Genomic DNA, 14,385 nt, shown 5'->3' with positions numbered 1-14,385 from the left:
GCTGCAAGATGGTGCTTGCATGCCAAGCCCTAGGAGGATTAAATGGAATGCCACAATACCCATGTGGCACGTAGCCTGGTGCATTTTGGACCCTTGGTGAGCCACGACTGTGGTGATGCAAAAGTAATCACCAAGATAGGCAAGGCATCAGAGCGTACCGTGTGCCAGGTCCCAAGCCCAGGTCAGGCTGCGGAGACTGCTCTGGGTGTGCCCTGCTCCTTTACTGGAGGCTGCAGCTGACTGAGCAGGGGCTACATCTGGCCTTGAGGACACCATGAGGAATGAGAGCGCTCTCATTTTGCCATTACAATGCCTACAGTTTGGTGGCGGCTGTGGCGGTGGCAGCAGGGGGTGGGTGAGGGGTGTCAGGCATCGGCTAACTATACAACTCATGACTACATTAGAATAGTGACGGGGTAGTCCTGGTTCCTGTGGGTGCGCTGGCCGGGACCCTGCTGCCTGTCTAAGACCTTTTGCTCTGCAGTAAAAAGTCTCCAGAACAAACTGTCCCCCGAGGGGGGAGCAATCTTCAGTGTAAACAACTCTTTGTGACTCACAAGGTCGTTCGTTCCTCTCTGTCCCCCAAGACTGAGAGCCTGTTTTCTGCTGGCTTCCCCCTGATGGCACTGGTCACAGGAACCTGGAGCAGTGGACCTTGGTCACCTCTCTGAACCTCAGTAGACACAACCTAATGAGGTGAAAGAGCCACACCCATGGCATGAGCGTTGAAAGTGCTAAGTCCTGAGCCCAGCACACAGAGCTCCAGAGCTGCTCATTCTCTCCCTGTGTGTGCACGTGGAGAGCCCCGCCTTCTAGTCCCGTCTAGCCACAGGCCCACCATGTACTGTCCCTCAGGAATGTCAGGAGGCATACAAGACTGACTATGGTGCCCTCCATGAGGCGATCCAAGTAGAGATGCATCGAGGAGGCAGAGGCTATCCGAGAACACGGCAAGAGAGCTGCCATCTCCAAGACAACAAGCTGCAAAAGCAACCTGCCTTGCCAGCACACTGAGTGTGGACTCAACACTCGTGGAACCATGGTATGTAAGCTCTAAGACACATGTTGGGCATATTGGGGTGCCCGGTAAGTGGGCATATTGTCAAATATCTCCCCCACCCCAGCATCTAGGCTGTACAAGAATCACCCTCAGGTGAGCCCCAGACTTCCATAGGCACAGCCAGCTTTCCCAGAGAGTCTAAAGCTACAAACATCTCAAAACTCGGCCTAAGGGCTGGAGAGATGGCTCAGCAGTTAAGAGCGCAGAGGAGCCACACTCAGCTCTCAGAACCCGCATGGGATGGCCTATGGCTCCAGCTCTAAGGGGTCCTCCTAGGCCCTCTGCTCATCTCCATGGGCACTACATGCAGGCACAGATAGGGACAGAGACACAAAATTTAAAAATTAAAAATAAATTTTAAAAACAAAAAAAAAAGAAATCTGGGGCAGACGGATCTCTGTGAGTTTGAGGCCAGCCTGGTCTATGAAGTGAGTCCAGGACAGTCAGGGCTCTTGTTACACAGAGAAACCCTGTCTTAAAAAACCAAAAAAAAAAGAAAATCCAGCCAGTGGTGGTGGTGCACATCTTTGATCCTAGCACTCAGGAAGCAGAGGCAGGCGGATCTCTGAGTCTGAGGCTAGCCTGGTCTACAGAGTGAGTTCCAGGACAGCCAGGGCTACATAGTGAGACTTGGTCTCAAAGAACAAAGCAAAATGCATCTGTTGGTGGGTGTGGTGATGTGTGCCTTTAATCATGCACCCAAGAGCGAGGGGATTGGGGAGATGGCTCAGAGGTTAAGAGCACTGCTTGCTCTTCCAGAGGTCCTGAGTTCAATTCCCAGCAACCACATGGTGGTTCACAACCATCTATAATAAAATCTGGTGCCCTTTTCTGGCATTCAGGCATACATGCAGGCAGAACATATATTAAAAAAAAAAAAAAAAGAGGCAGAGGAAGGCAGATCCCGAGGCCACCCTGGTCCACATGGTAAGTTCCTTGCCAGCTGGAGTTATTGGAAAAAATAACAGTGGCCTGGGCACTAAGTTAATATACCTCCAATCTGATAGAGACTTCATGTGGATGGGCTGTGTATAATGGTGTGTACCTGGTTCAGGGGGAGCTGTGAAGCTCAGAGAAAGCCAGCCATTTACCCAAGCTCACACAGGGAGATGATAACCAAGGCTGGCCTGGGCCTGGGCCAGCATCTCACAAGAGGCTGTGTCACCAGAGCCCTGGAAGGCAAGGCTTCTTTCTATATTTCACTTTAATAATGATGGAGCCTGGTACAGTCAGGGCTACTCCAGTGACTGGCCAGAGCCTCGGTAGCCATTACTGGAACTGTAAGTCATTCTCTTTATCCAAATCCTAGGCGGCAATTTAGGAAATTTAATTAAAGGGGGAGAAATGGGGACACCTTGAGTTCCCTGCCTCCCGTTAGAATGAGTGAAATACACAGGCTATAAATGGAGGTGCTGTCGGAGACGCAGCTCTGATGTTTTATTGCCAAGTTTTATTCGCTGATGTAAACGTAATCGCTGGCAACTGGAGTTCTATTAATGCACATATTTCCACACACCCAGGGCCCCGCCTGCCCCGCCCCCACCTCAGGGCACTCTCACCCACCTCCCAGGTCAGCCCTGGTGCTATCGGAGGCATGTTGGTGCCAAGTCTGGATTTCCCTGCCAGTTTTACACCCTCCCATGGCAGGTAAGACTTTAATAGAATTCCACTGCTCCTCTGAGCTCAGTAATGCATTCTAGAAATTAGGCAGCTATATCCTAAAGCCATTGTTCCCCTTACAAATGGGCTCCCTCAAAGCCAGTGACCGTGGGGTCCCGATAAGCTCCCATGAAGCCTCGCTCTCATGTTATTGGCGTGTGCAAGGTGCGGCTCTGGCTTGCATTGCTCATTGTTAGGTCCTGATACATTTAAGTCGTTTCCCCATGAATCAGGCAGCTCAGGTATTTCCCCCCTCGTGACATTGATAGATGAGCGAGAGGAAGCCATTTAGACGGCGCTCTATAGGGCCCTGGCCCGCACGGTGAATGATTTCCAATGCCTGGTTTAATTTATTTTTAAATGAAATTTGTTATTGATTCTGGATTAAAAGGACAAATCTTACGGCTGTTACCACTGACAGAGCCACAGTGCTCAAGTGACACCTTTCAAGGAGGGGAGGGAGGGTGGCCTCCCAGAGTCAAGGGGAGGGTGGGGACTCTCCACTGAGCTCGCTGACTTGGCAGGGAGAGCACAAGGCCCCCCGGTTTGGAGCCAGTTGGAGATGAGCACCTTTCCCAACTGGAGAACGCGCTCACCTTCCAAGCCTCATTTGCGTAGGGGAAATAGCAGTGATATTTGCCTCTCGTCATCCACATGACTGCTAGATGCTTGCTCAGTTGCCTCCAGGGACAGGAGATTTACTCTCTCCTGGAGCATTCCAGAGCCCAGTGAGAGAGTGGAATGCTCTGTCCCGGTGGATTCCCTGAGACTTTCCTGGGACAGTGTGCGGTTACCCTCTGCCTCACCCAGCTCAGTCATTGCAGAGTCTGTGGTTTGCATTCGGATCAGGGATGCAAACAACAGCTACACAAGGAAGGCCCGTAGCCGCGGAATTTGTTCTTTGCATCTGGCTCAGCCTTGCACAAGTGACTCCGTCTATTGGCCTCGGGGGTCATGAGTGCGAATGGAACCTGGTAGAGCTGGGGGGGTCCCTCCAACCATGAGCCAGGAGCCTAGATGGCCATTACTGGAGCTGTAAGTCATTCTCTTTATCCAAATCTTAGGAGGAAATTTAGGAAATTTAATTAAAGGGAGAGAAATGGAGACACCTTGAGTTCCCTGCCTCAGGGGTCATAGATATGAATATGATTTGTAAACTGTAAATTGCTGTTTAAGTAGGTGTTCTAGACAATGTAAGTGGAACCGTAGGAGACAAGAGGAGAGCCCTGGTATGGGAGACAGAGGACCTGAGCATGTTTGAGCAAGTCACTGGCCCTGCCTGGTTCCTACTCTCCTAAGATGCAATGAGAGTTGTTGAGTTAGAGCTGCTCAGAGGGCCCAAGAGCCTGGTCTCTGCAGCCTAGACCAGCACACTTCTAGCGTCGCCTTGCTTTGGGCACCAAAGTCAACCTTTCTGAGTCTTGGTTTTCTCGTCTGTAGATGACAATGACTGGAAGGTTTGTTCCCTGTGTGCAGGCACTGTCCTAAACGCTGTTCACATGGCAAATGATTTGATTTTTATGAAGATCATTGAGGGAGATCTTATTACCCTTATGTCACAGAGAAAGAAACTGAGGCAGAAAAATGAAATCACTTTTCTGTGGTATCAGGGCTAGCAAGAAGTTGGGGCCCCTCCAGTACCATCCCACTTGAAACTTGAAACTCAGGGTGTGGCTCTAGGACCCAGTATTTTTTTTAAATGTGTGTGTGCGCGTGTGCACGAGCACGCATGTGCCTATGTGTGGAGGTCAGAGGGCAAGCCTCGGGGGCAGTCACCTTCCACCTTGTTTGAGGTCTCTCGCCGCTGTTCAGCGCTGGGCCCAGCAGGCTAGCTGACCCGTAGCTTCAAGGCTTCTCTTGTTCCACCCTCCATTAGATGTAGGACCGCTGGGGTGGCAGGCGCACATCACCAAATAGTTTTGCGTGGGTTCTGGGGATCTCAACTCAGGTCCTCTTGAGCAGTAATCGTCTTCTGTGCCTAGTCATTGCCCCAGTCCCTAGAGTCCACTCTTATAACCAACATCCTGCCGGTGTGGCCTAATTTTCTCAGAGGCAAGTGGGATGGCTAGATTAATTTGCACAGTGTCGGGTTCACTGCGATGCAAAATGGGGCTGGGGACTGGGAAAAGGTAGCAGGTGTTTCTTGGGAACTTAGGCTGGATGCTGGCCCATGAGGCACTCAGTGACACAGTGGGCCTTCCCAGGTACACATATGGGAGGCCAGAACTTGATGGAGAGAAAGCATGTTCAAGGATAGAGCAGCGGTCACATCACAGAGAGATAATGCCAGTCAGACGAGCCAAGATACCCAGGTAAGCACGTGCAGCTGTCAGTCATCACACCATGAGCCTTCCCGAGTCAAAGCTTTCCTAGGAGCTGGTCATGATGATGATGCATGCCACCTGTAAACCCAGGACTGGGGGGGGGGGGGAGGCAGGAGGATTGAGAGATGGAGACCAGCCTCAGCTACATAGTGAGTTCAAGTCCAGCCTGGGTTACATGAAACACTATCACAAAACAAACAAACAAAAAACCAAAACAAACAAAACAAAAAACTAGCCAACCAGAAAACAAATAAAAAATTTAAAATATAGTACCTAGAGGCTGTCCTTGAAGACCCTGAGAGGCTATGACTTCCCTTCTCTCCTGTCTCACTCAATCTCTGTGCCTGTCTGTCTCTCTTTGTATTTTGAAATGTAGTTGTTTCCAGTCTGCGTTTTAAGAGGAAAAAGCCCAGGTTCGAGGCCGAGTTCTGCCACCCCAGTGTTCTGGACAGGTCTGGGACAGGAGTTGTTGGAAGAGCCTGTGCACTCCTGGGCGATCCCGAAGGCGACTGTGTCTGCGGTACTGAAAGGGCGCTCGGTGGGGACGCCCGTGGTGCTGACGTAGTTCTAAGAACGACGCCTGGCGGGGAAGGATGCACGGTTGTGAGGACACTGGGTTGTTTCTGGCGCCCACAGTGTGCTATCCACCACAGCCTCTGAGAGAGGGCCGGGAAGACAGAAGAAAGGCAGCGAGCCCGGAGTGCCCCTCCGCTTCTCGGGGCTCTCAAACTTTAGGGACCGAGCGCCGAGCGCCCGCCGAGCTGGCGGCTGGGTCCCAGCGGTGCTGCGTAGGGGCGGTGTCCACGGTGCTGAACCTCCGCGGCTCAGCGCGTCCGGGGCGCTGTCCGTGGTCCTGAAAAGATGGACGAAGGAGGGTGCCGTCCTTCGCAACGCTGAGACCACCCCGGAGAAGGCGAGGGAGAATGGGGCACAGGGGACCTTCCTGGGGTCGGAGGTCTGGCCCAGATCTCCGCAGGATCCCAGGGAAAGCAATCTGATGAAATGGGCTCCTCTTGGAATGCGCACAAACCCTCCTTTCCGGTCCCAACAACCCCAGTGAAGGGGTCAGGGAAGGAATCTTGGGAATGGAAGAGGCTTCATGCTTACACACACACACACACACACACACACACACACACACCCTTCCGTCTAGGGAGAGCTTTACAGTCCAGAAGGGGGCGATCCAGTTCACTGTCTAGAGCCCCCAAAGAGCTAAGCCACGAGCCCCACTAACTGCTGAGTTCCAGAGAGGGGAACCCCAACGAAAACCACAGAGGGGTCACGTGGGCGCAGCGGTGCTCCCCACTTCACACACCTAACTCCTAAGACCCTCACTGCTGCTTCCTGGAGGCGACGTCTGTCCCCACTTCTCAGACGAAGACCTTGAGGTGCAGGCGTTAGACACCTACACGATCACGCGGGGAGCCTAAGGCTCGCCCGTCTCTCACCCCGGGTGCGACCCCCACCCGCTTCCATCCGGCCCGCAACCCACCTGGCCCCGGCCCCGGGCACTGCCCAGCTGGCAAAGTTGAGCGGTCCCTGCGGCGCGCGGGGCTGGCGGCAGGAGGGATGCTTCACCCCTTAGTCCTGACGGGTGGCCCTCGGCTCGCATCCCCTTAGCTGGGGGAGGAGGGAGGGCCGGACCCCCGAGTGGCCCCCCGCGCCCGGGCCCGCCCCACCCCCGCTCCCGCGCAACCAGCCCAGCCGCGAGTACCGCTTTAAAAATCCCAGCCTGGGCAAAACTTTGATGATAAATCAAGCTGCGGATCCCTCCGCCGCCGCCGGCTCAGGGCGGGGAGCGAGGGGGAGGGCGGCGCGCGGCGGCGCGGAGTGGCCTTCCGCGCAAGCGAAGAGTCCCGCAGTCGGAGGCGGCGGGCTGGGCGTGCGCTCGCTGCCTGCAGCCGGGGCCGGGCCGGGGCCAGCGGGAGAGGGCGGCGGCGGCGGCGGCGCCGGGCAGGGCACGGCGGGCGCAGGCTCTGCGGGCTGCGGAGCCCCGATGTGAGGCGGCGGCGCCCCCGGCCGGAGCGCGCAGCATGGGGGCCCCGCTGGCCGCGGCGCTGGGCGCCCTCCACTACCTGGCACTTTTCCTGCAACTCGGTGGCGCCACGCGGCCCGCGGGCCACGCGCCCTGGGACAACCACGTCTCCGGACACGGTGAGTTCTCGCTCGGCCCCCACGGGCTTCCTTCCCCCCCATCCCACCCCACTGAACCCCACCCCGGCCTCAGCCGCTCCAACTTGGCGCTTGCTGGGCTCGAACCTGCGCGGACCGAGGCCGCGGCCCGGAGTCCCCCGGGCGCCCCCTGCTGGGACTGGGAACCCACCCCCGGTCCCATCCGAGACAGCTCTGGGAGGAGGGGCCCCAAGCGCACCCCCGTTCTCGCCCGAGCTCTCGGAAGACCTCCTCCACGCGCGCACACGCTCACGCGGGTACACACACCTCCGCGACCGTACAGATGTCTCCGGGCGCGGACACACTCGGCCACGCTCGCTGCATCCCACACTCACAACTCCGCACACCCCCTCCGAGCCTCTCCTCGCTGGTAAATACACTTGTGCCCGCTACGCACACGCGTCAGACACTGGCTGCTGGCTCGCCCTGCCAGCTGGCACCCAGGCACACACGCTTCGCTTCGCCACAACTCTTGTCTGTCTGCCTGCAGACGCGCAAACACGGGCACGCACGCACTTGTGCACGCACTTTGCCCACGAGCTCCTCTCTGCCCCGGGGGCCTGCCTCCTTTGTGGGGTTCACGCGGAAGCTGCTCTCCTCCCCTTCGTCGGGATCCATCCCTTCCGCGGCTGGGCATGGTCCTGAGGGGCCGCCGGCTGCCGCTGCTTGAGACCTGCTAGTCTGGGTAGCAGCTTCCCTGGCCGTGTGGGTGGCGTCCCGAGGGTGAGGGCGACGTGGGGAAGTGGAGGTGGGGGTGGCGAGCCGGGGCTCGCTCCGTCCAGCCAGAGTGGAAGGGGATTTGGGGCGCTTTGTTTGTCTCTGGGGGGTGAGCAGGAAAACCCCTGACTCCTAGGGGGCACCCCATCTCACCTTCGCCCCCGGAGGACTGAAGTGGTCAACCTCAGCTCCAGCGCTGTGGGAGCAGGGGGGGCGAGCGAGCGTTTCCAGGACTGCCTGCCTGAGTGTCTGAAGCTCACAGGAGCCCAACTTGGCCGCGGAGTTGGGTGGCTGGGGCAGGTAGCTCTGTGGAGTCTCCCCGCCTGTGGTGGGGCGGGGATGGGTGAGAGCAGAGAAGACCCCCCCCCCCTTCCATTCATCCCTTCCCCCAGAGCGGAGGCTACAGCACCCATGCTGTGCCCTGTGTGCCCAGGCTGGGGGAGGTTTGAACAAAAGGCTGAGGGCGGGATGATTTATTCTGATGGGAATGAGTGAGGGGAGTGTGCAGGAGCCTAGAACCCAGGGAAGGCCTTTTGCGGCTGTGCTGCACGAATGGGGTTGCTCCAGGGGGAGGGGTTTTCAAGTCCATGCTCGGGATCCCTGCTTCTAGGGGCTCTGGATCCCTGCATCTACACCTCGCTGTGTTTGACAGAAACCTCCCTCAGTGCGTCATTTACTTACCTTTGTATCCGTCATGAGATTTCTGCTGACCTGGCTGGAGAGACACTAAGTAGAGAAAAGGACTGTTTGGACGCTCTACTTACGGATGGGAAACCAAGCCTCAGGGAGGTGAAGGGGATGTACCCAAGGTCACAGAGTGAGAGGGTGGCTGAGCCAAGGCTGGCTCTGGGGTCTGCCAGGCGAAGCAGCACTTTGCCCAGGACATTCATTTCCCTGTCACATTCCTTCTCATTCAGGGGAAACTGGGAATTCCTCCCTTCTCTCCCCTTCCGCCTGCTTGCCCAGCTCAGTTCCTTGGCACTATCAAAACTTACACCGGGAGGCTTCTCCGAGAAGGACTTCCCTTTCTGAGTTTGAGGTCTCTTGAGGTGCGAACATGGAACTCTGAGGCTTGCAGACGTTCTGTCTTTAGGGCACCAGACCCCCAGGATTTTGGTCATTCTTGAGCGAACAGGCTCTTCCCTTTGTGTGACAGTCTCCTCCTGCCCCCTGCTGCCAGCTGGGCCGAGGGGGCACAGCCCCACTGTGATCTTCCCACCCCCACTCTGGACCAATCCCTAAAGGCCCAGGGGAGGTGCTGGATGCAAGAGAGACAGGAGTGCTGCTGGGAAGCTGCCTGTGTCTCTGGGTAAACAGGTCAGCCCTTGGGACCTCCTGCTCTGTCCCTCAAGAAATGGCCCAGCCGCTCTGCAGGGGCCAGGCTGCCTTCTCAACATTGCCAGGCTCAAAGTCACCAAGTAGTGGCTGCTGAGGAGCCCCACAGCTGCCCCTCCGCCGGGCCCAGCACCCTGTCACCACAGGAAGGGTCTGGAGCCACTCACTTAATCACAAAAAGAAACAGTTATTAATGATAGTGAGACGTGGCGAATAAGTGGGTCATGTCTAATAAGCCATTTGTGTTCAGGAGGAGAATACCAATTTGATAAAAGCTGTGTGTGCTGAAAAAGCCCCGAAATTGCTGTTTAGCAGATTGGAGCCTGATCGTTTCATTATTCCTGGGCTCCACGTGCCCTCAGCTGATTCAGGGAATATGGCCAGGTCAGGATGGTGTCTCTGGGTTTGGGATAAAGGGTCGGGGCTGAAAGCAGGGATTCCTGGGGATGAGCCTTCGAGCCCCAACTGCTTGGCTTGGTGGCAGCTCATGGCTCCAGCTCCATCTGATCCTGCCCGGCCACCAGCTATTGCCTCACACCTGCCTATCCCCGGGGTTGTCACATGGACAGCCTGTGACCAGGCAGGTCAGCAAGGATGTCTGTTTACTCCCCAGCTCCCTCCCACATCCACTCAACCCCCTTCAAAGGGAGCATTGCAAAGGCTCGAAGAACGGATGGTGCCTGGCTCTAACAAGGCACCCGAACCCCGGCAGGATGGGGAAACGCGCACCTCTTACATGGTAACTCTGGCTTTCCTCCTAAGAAAGGGCCAGCTCACTGCTATGCGCCCAGCAGGGGTGGGAGGGAAGTGAGCTCCCGAGTATGAAACGCTGACTTCGTGTTCCAGGTGCCCCAGACCTCTTGCCGCTGTGAACTCATGCGGGCCAGCACCATTTGTGTGAGGCTACTCAAGGAAACTGGGTTCAGAGAGAGCGTCTTACCCAAGGTTGCCGAGCCTATGCAGAGGGCCAGATTCAGAATGAAGGCCTGCAGGTGGCTCTGGGCCTGTCATCTCCAGGCCAGCCTTTGGGTAGACCCGGCCCAATCCTGTAATGAACTTTTTTCTTCGAATAGCCCTCATTGCAATGGGGGTCCCTAGCTCCCCAGGGAACTGGTAAAACAATGAGTCTCATCGAGAAGGACTGGAGGCTCGGAAGGTGGCAGATCTTGCTGGAGTCTACCTCTGAGCCCCCTGTGCTTTTTCTGGGTGGGGTCAGGAAGGCAGAAGCTTTGTGAAGACATCTCCGTGCCCCGGTCTGAGCCCACCAGGGTTTTTGTGATAATGTATATGTCCCCAGAACATTGATTGACCCTCTTTTTTCTTCTGTCCTTCCTTCCTTTTCTTTCTTTCCATTTGTTTATTTTGTTGAGGTGTGCATGAGGAGATCAGAGGAAACATCCTAGAATTGGTTCGGTCCCTCCGCCATATGAGTCCTGGGGTTTGAACTCAGGTTGTCAGGTATGGCAGCAAGTGCATTTGGCTGCTGAGCCACCTCACACTCCCTTCTTGTGCTGGGGTTCAAGCCCAGGGCCTTGTACTTGCCTGGCAAGAGCTATCCCACTGAGCTACACCTCAGTCCCCGCCCCCCAATCTGCATTTTCAATGAGCTCCTAGGTGATTCTTGGCATCTGAGAGGAAAGCCTGCCTTAAATAGTCACCCTACCTTCTGTGGGGATCGAGAGTGGGGAATCACCAGGCGCTCAGGCTTGCTTTAGCTTCCCGAGGAGGAGGGATGGAAACAGAGAAGCCTCGAAAACCCAAGCAGCATGCGGCCCCCGACCCAGCCCAGCACCATCAATTATTAACGCCTCCCACCCCACCCCCCGGTGCAGACAAAGCCCCCAGCCTGGCCTGGCATGCGGTCCAGCGAGCGATTGCTGGTCTGAGATGTTCCGCCCTGCCGGGAAGAAGCTGTGGGGTGCCCCGGAGGAGGGGCTCTGGGCCGTTTAATATGCAGCTCATGCTCCGGCCTCCCTGGGTTCCTCACCTAACTGTTGCTATCACACCATCAATAAGCTGGCTGGTGTGGTGGCTGGACTGCGGAAGAAAATTGAGTCCTGTCTGCTGAAGGTTGCGGTGTTAAAAATGTGTGTTCTCCTTTGTCTCCTGCACGGGTGATTATGCCATCAATTACTCTCATAAACACTCAGCGTGGGCTGAGGGCTCCCAGCCTCCCACGGGAAATGGGCCCTCAGAAATGGTTTACCTCAAGGCCTTCACACCAGTTGCTTCTGACACCTTGCCCATGGGCAGACTCCCGGGGCCTTTTTTTTTTTTTTTTTTTTTTTTTTTTGCCAAAAAAAGAAAAAATTTAAAAATAATTAAAAAAAAAAAAAAGGAGCTACAGGTGGCCTCTTGGACTCTGCTTCCTGCCACCTACAAGGACAGCAGGAGTTATGGGGAGCTTCCTTGTAGCCTGCAGGGCTACACAGCAAGACAGCCTTAAAAAAAAAAAGCAACCAAAATATAGTTTTTTAAAAATGGAAAGAAGGAAGAAGGAGAGAGAGAGGCAACCTGATTCAAGCCCACTTCCAGGTACTCAGCAACTCAGCCACTCTCCCTGAGACTTTAGGGAAGAGCATCTCAGGCCGGCTCAGGGAGGTGCAGAGAAGGATGGATGGATGGATGGGTGGATGGATGGGTGGGTGGATGGGTGGATGGGTGGGTGAATGGGTGGATGGGTGGGTGGATGGATGGATGGATGGGTGGATGGATGGATAGGTAGATGGGTGGGTGAATGGGTGGATGGGTGGGTGGGTGGATGGATGGATGGATGGGTGGATGGGTAGATGGGTAAATGGATGGGTGGGTGGATGGATGGGTGGGTGGATGGGTGGATGGATGGATGGCAAGGTAAAGGTTTGGGATCCAAATTCTCACACGTGCTCTATCCACATTAATTTATTTTAAAACCACTGAAAATAATTTAAACATCACAGGGAATCCATGTCGGCAGTAAAAAGTCTCATGAAACCGGAGTCTCCTCAAAGCCACCCACCGGCCACAGCAAGGATGGGGTGGGGTGGTAAGAGCGACCTCACTTTGTGTAGCCTGTGCCCAGCCCCTGGTGCTTATGGAATGAGTTTGCCAGGTGGATGGGGGGGGGGAGTGTGCTTCCTCCCCGATCTGGTGGTACATCAGAAGGGGCAGAATGTTAAACCAGAGAGGCCATCCACCCAGTGACCATCTGCAATATAGGATCAGTACCCACCTGTTGGGCTCCATGTGGTGCCCAGTATCCTGGAGAAGGAAGGCGGAGGCTCAGCCTACAACTATTATCAAGGCCCCTCCCACAGCTGAGTCCCTCGCTCCTCCTGGAAGCCATCAGCAGGATCTCTGAGGCCTTGGCTCCTTTCTACTTCACCCCCTAACTTCATTTTCAATCCCTCCCAAAACCTCCACAGGGCCTCAGCGAGCCTGGGTCCTCCCTGAGAGACGGTCTTAGGCAGAGCCCAGACAAACCTCTTACATTTTAATAGGTATGCATTTATTTTAATGTGGGCTGGAAAATATAGCCAGCACATCAAAACTGTGATTTCACAGATATGATTGCTTAGGATGAGACTAACAGGGTATTAAACCTAGTGGGTTTGTTTATAGGAAACCATTAAGAACATCAGAGTACAGGTGGTACCCAGGCCTGGTGGTGGGCATCCAGAGTGGGAACGGGTAGCTTTGGGGGCATGCCAGGGCTATACCTTGGTGGAGGATGCTGCCAAGTGTTAGAAGCTGTTCATTCGTTTACTCATATCAATTGAGCACCTGCCGTATGCCAGGCCATTTAGCTCCTGAAAACTATTAGTGGAGTGGACAGATAAGGTTCTTGCCCTGGGCAGTTCTCAGGTTTGGTGAGGGGGGGTGGGGGCAGACAACTGTGCCCGTAAGGAATGTTTAACTGGGCTTCGTGAGACTATTAAGGAGTAGGGAACCAGGGTGTGACATTCAGCTCAGAGGAGGGCACTGACCTCTAGGCAATGATTGTGCCTAGACTGAGCTCCCCTGAACAGACAGCTGTGTGTGCGAGCAGGACCCAGCCATTCTAACGGGGGTGTCACGGAGGCCTTCTTTATTTCTCGAAGCTCCCAACCCTGAGTCTGTGGAGGGTGGAGGAGCCAGAGCACAGCAGGTGTTGGGGAAGCTCCGACACACTGCAGTGAAGCCACAGGCTGACTAGGAGTAGGTGGGAGGGGAGAGCTCCCGGTGGGAGAGGGTTCATCCCGCCTAGGAGCCTTCGCAGCCCACTCCAGCCCAGAGTGAAAACAACACTAGCAAGGAAGAGGGGCAGTGGCTTTGCCTGGCTCCCCCTTGCCTCTGCCTTGCTAGGAGGCTTGCCTGCCTCCCTCCTGGCCTCTGTTTCCCCATCTGAATAAAGCTGAATTTGCTTCTAAACGCTAGGTTTCTAAAATCCCTCCGGAGCCCATGCTCCGTTCACAGTAGCAGATGTGGTGGAGTTGGGGGCGGGGGGGGTGCTGAGCTCCCTCAGAGCCAGAGTCTTGGGGTTCTGAGCCTTGTTCGTCCAGTTTTTTTCTTGTTACCACAAAATCAAGGGCAACCGGGTTTTTCAGCTCAGGATGCTGAGAAGAGGTCGGATGCGATTTACCTGGAGGCACACAGCTGTGGCGGACCACAGGCAGGCTCAGCCTGGGCGAGGGGCACAGAGCCAAGCTCCTCCACGTCTGTCCGTCCCCCTCCCCTTCTCCACTGCTCGCTAGGCTGCCAGCAGTGTGTGTAGGCAGCCCCTGGTCCTGAACCCGACAGTGCCCTGGCTCACTTCCCTGGCTTGTAAAGCTGTCATGGGGGAGGGAATGGCACGGCACTGGGGGTGCCGAGTTCTGCCTGAAGGAACCCACAGGGCACTCTGGGGTCGCGGTCAGGCATTGTCAGGGAGAATGCCGGGGCCCTGTGAACATGTTCCTGCTTCTGTGTCTCTATCTGGGGAACCCCAACACAGGCAGTGATGATTTTGCTTCAGTGTGTGCCTGGAGTATATTTGGGTGGTTACAGTTGGAGGGTGGGCAGGCTAGGAAGGAATCGGCTTCCCTGCCCGGGTGGCCAGCCTGGGGCCCTAGTCTGTAGCCTTTGCTTCAGGATCAGCCTCTACTCCCTTCCATGCTACCC

At 55.7% G+C, this 14,385-nt stretch overlaps 1 protein-coding gene across 1 annotated transcript in view; it reads left to right on the top strand.

The window, feature by feature from the left end:
* The first annotated feature begins 6,866 nt into the window (after positions 1–6,866).
* The window catches only part of Vstm2l (V-set and transmembrane domain containing 2 like), a 28,493-nt gene continuing 20,974 nt past the window's right edge, over positions 6,867–14,385 (top strand). The window contains exon 1 of the mRNA XM_021663671.2: positions 6,867–7,197. Coding sequence (XP_021519346.1) covers positions 7,077–7,197 — 121 coding nt within the window. The 5' untranslated portion in view covers positions 6,867–7,076. The remainder of the gene's footprint in view (positions 7,198–14,385) is intronic.

The sequence above is a fragment of the Meriones unguiculatus genome, chromosome 4 (assembly GCF_030254825.1).
Source record: "Meriones unguiculatus strain TT.TT164.6M chromosome 4, Bangor_MerUng_6.1, whole genome shotgun sequence".
Taxonomy (NCBI): domain Eukaryota; kingdom Metazoa; phylum Chordata; class Mammalia; order Rodentia; family Muridae; genus Meriones; species Meriones unguiculatus.
This window is presented reverse-complemented; position numbering and strand designations above follow the sequence as displayed.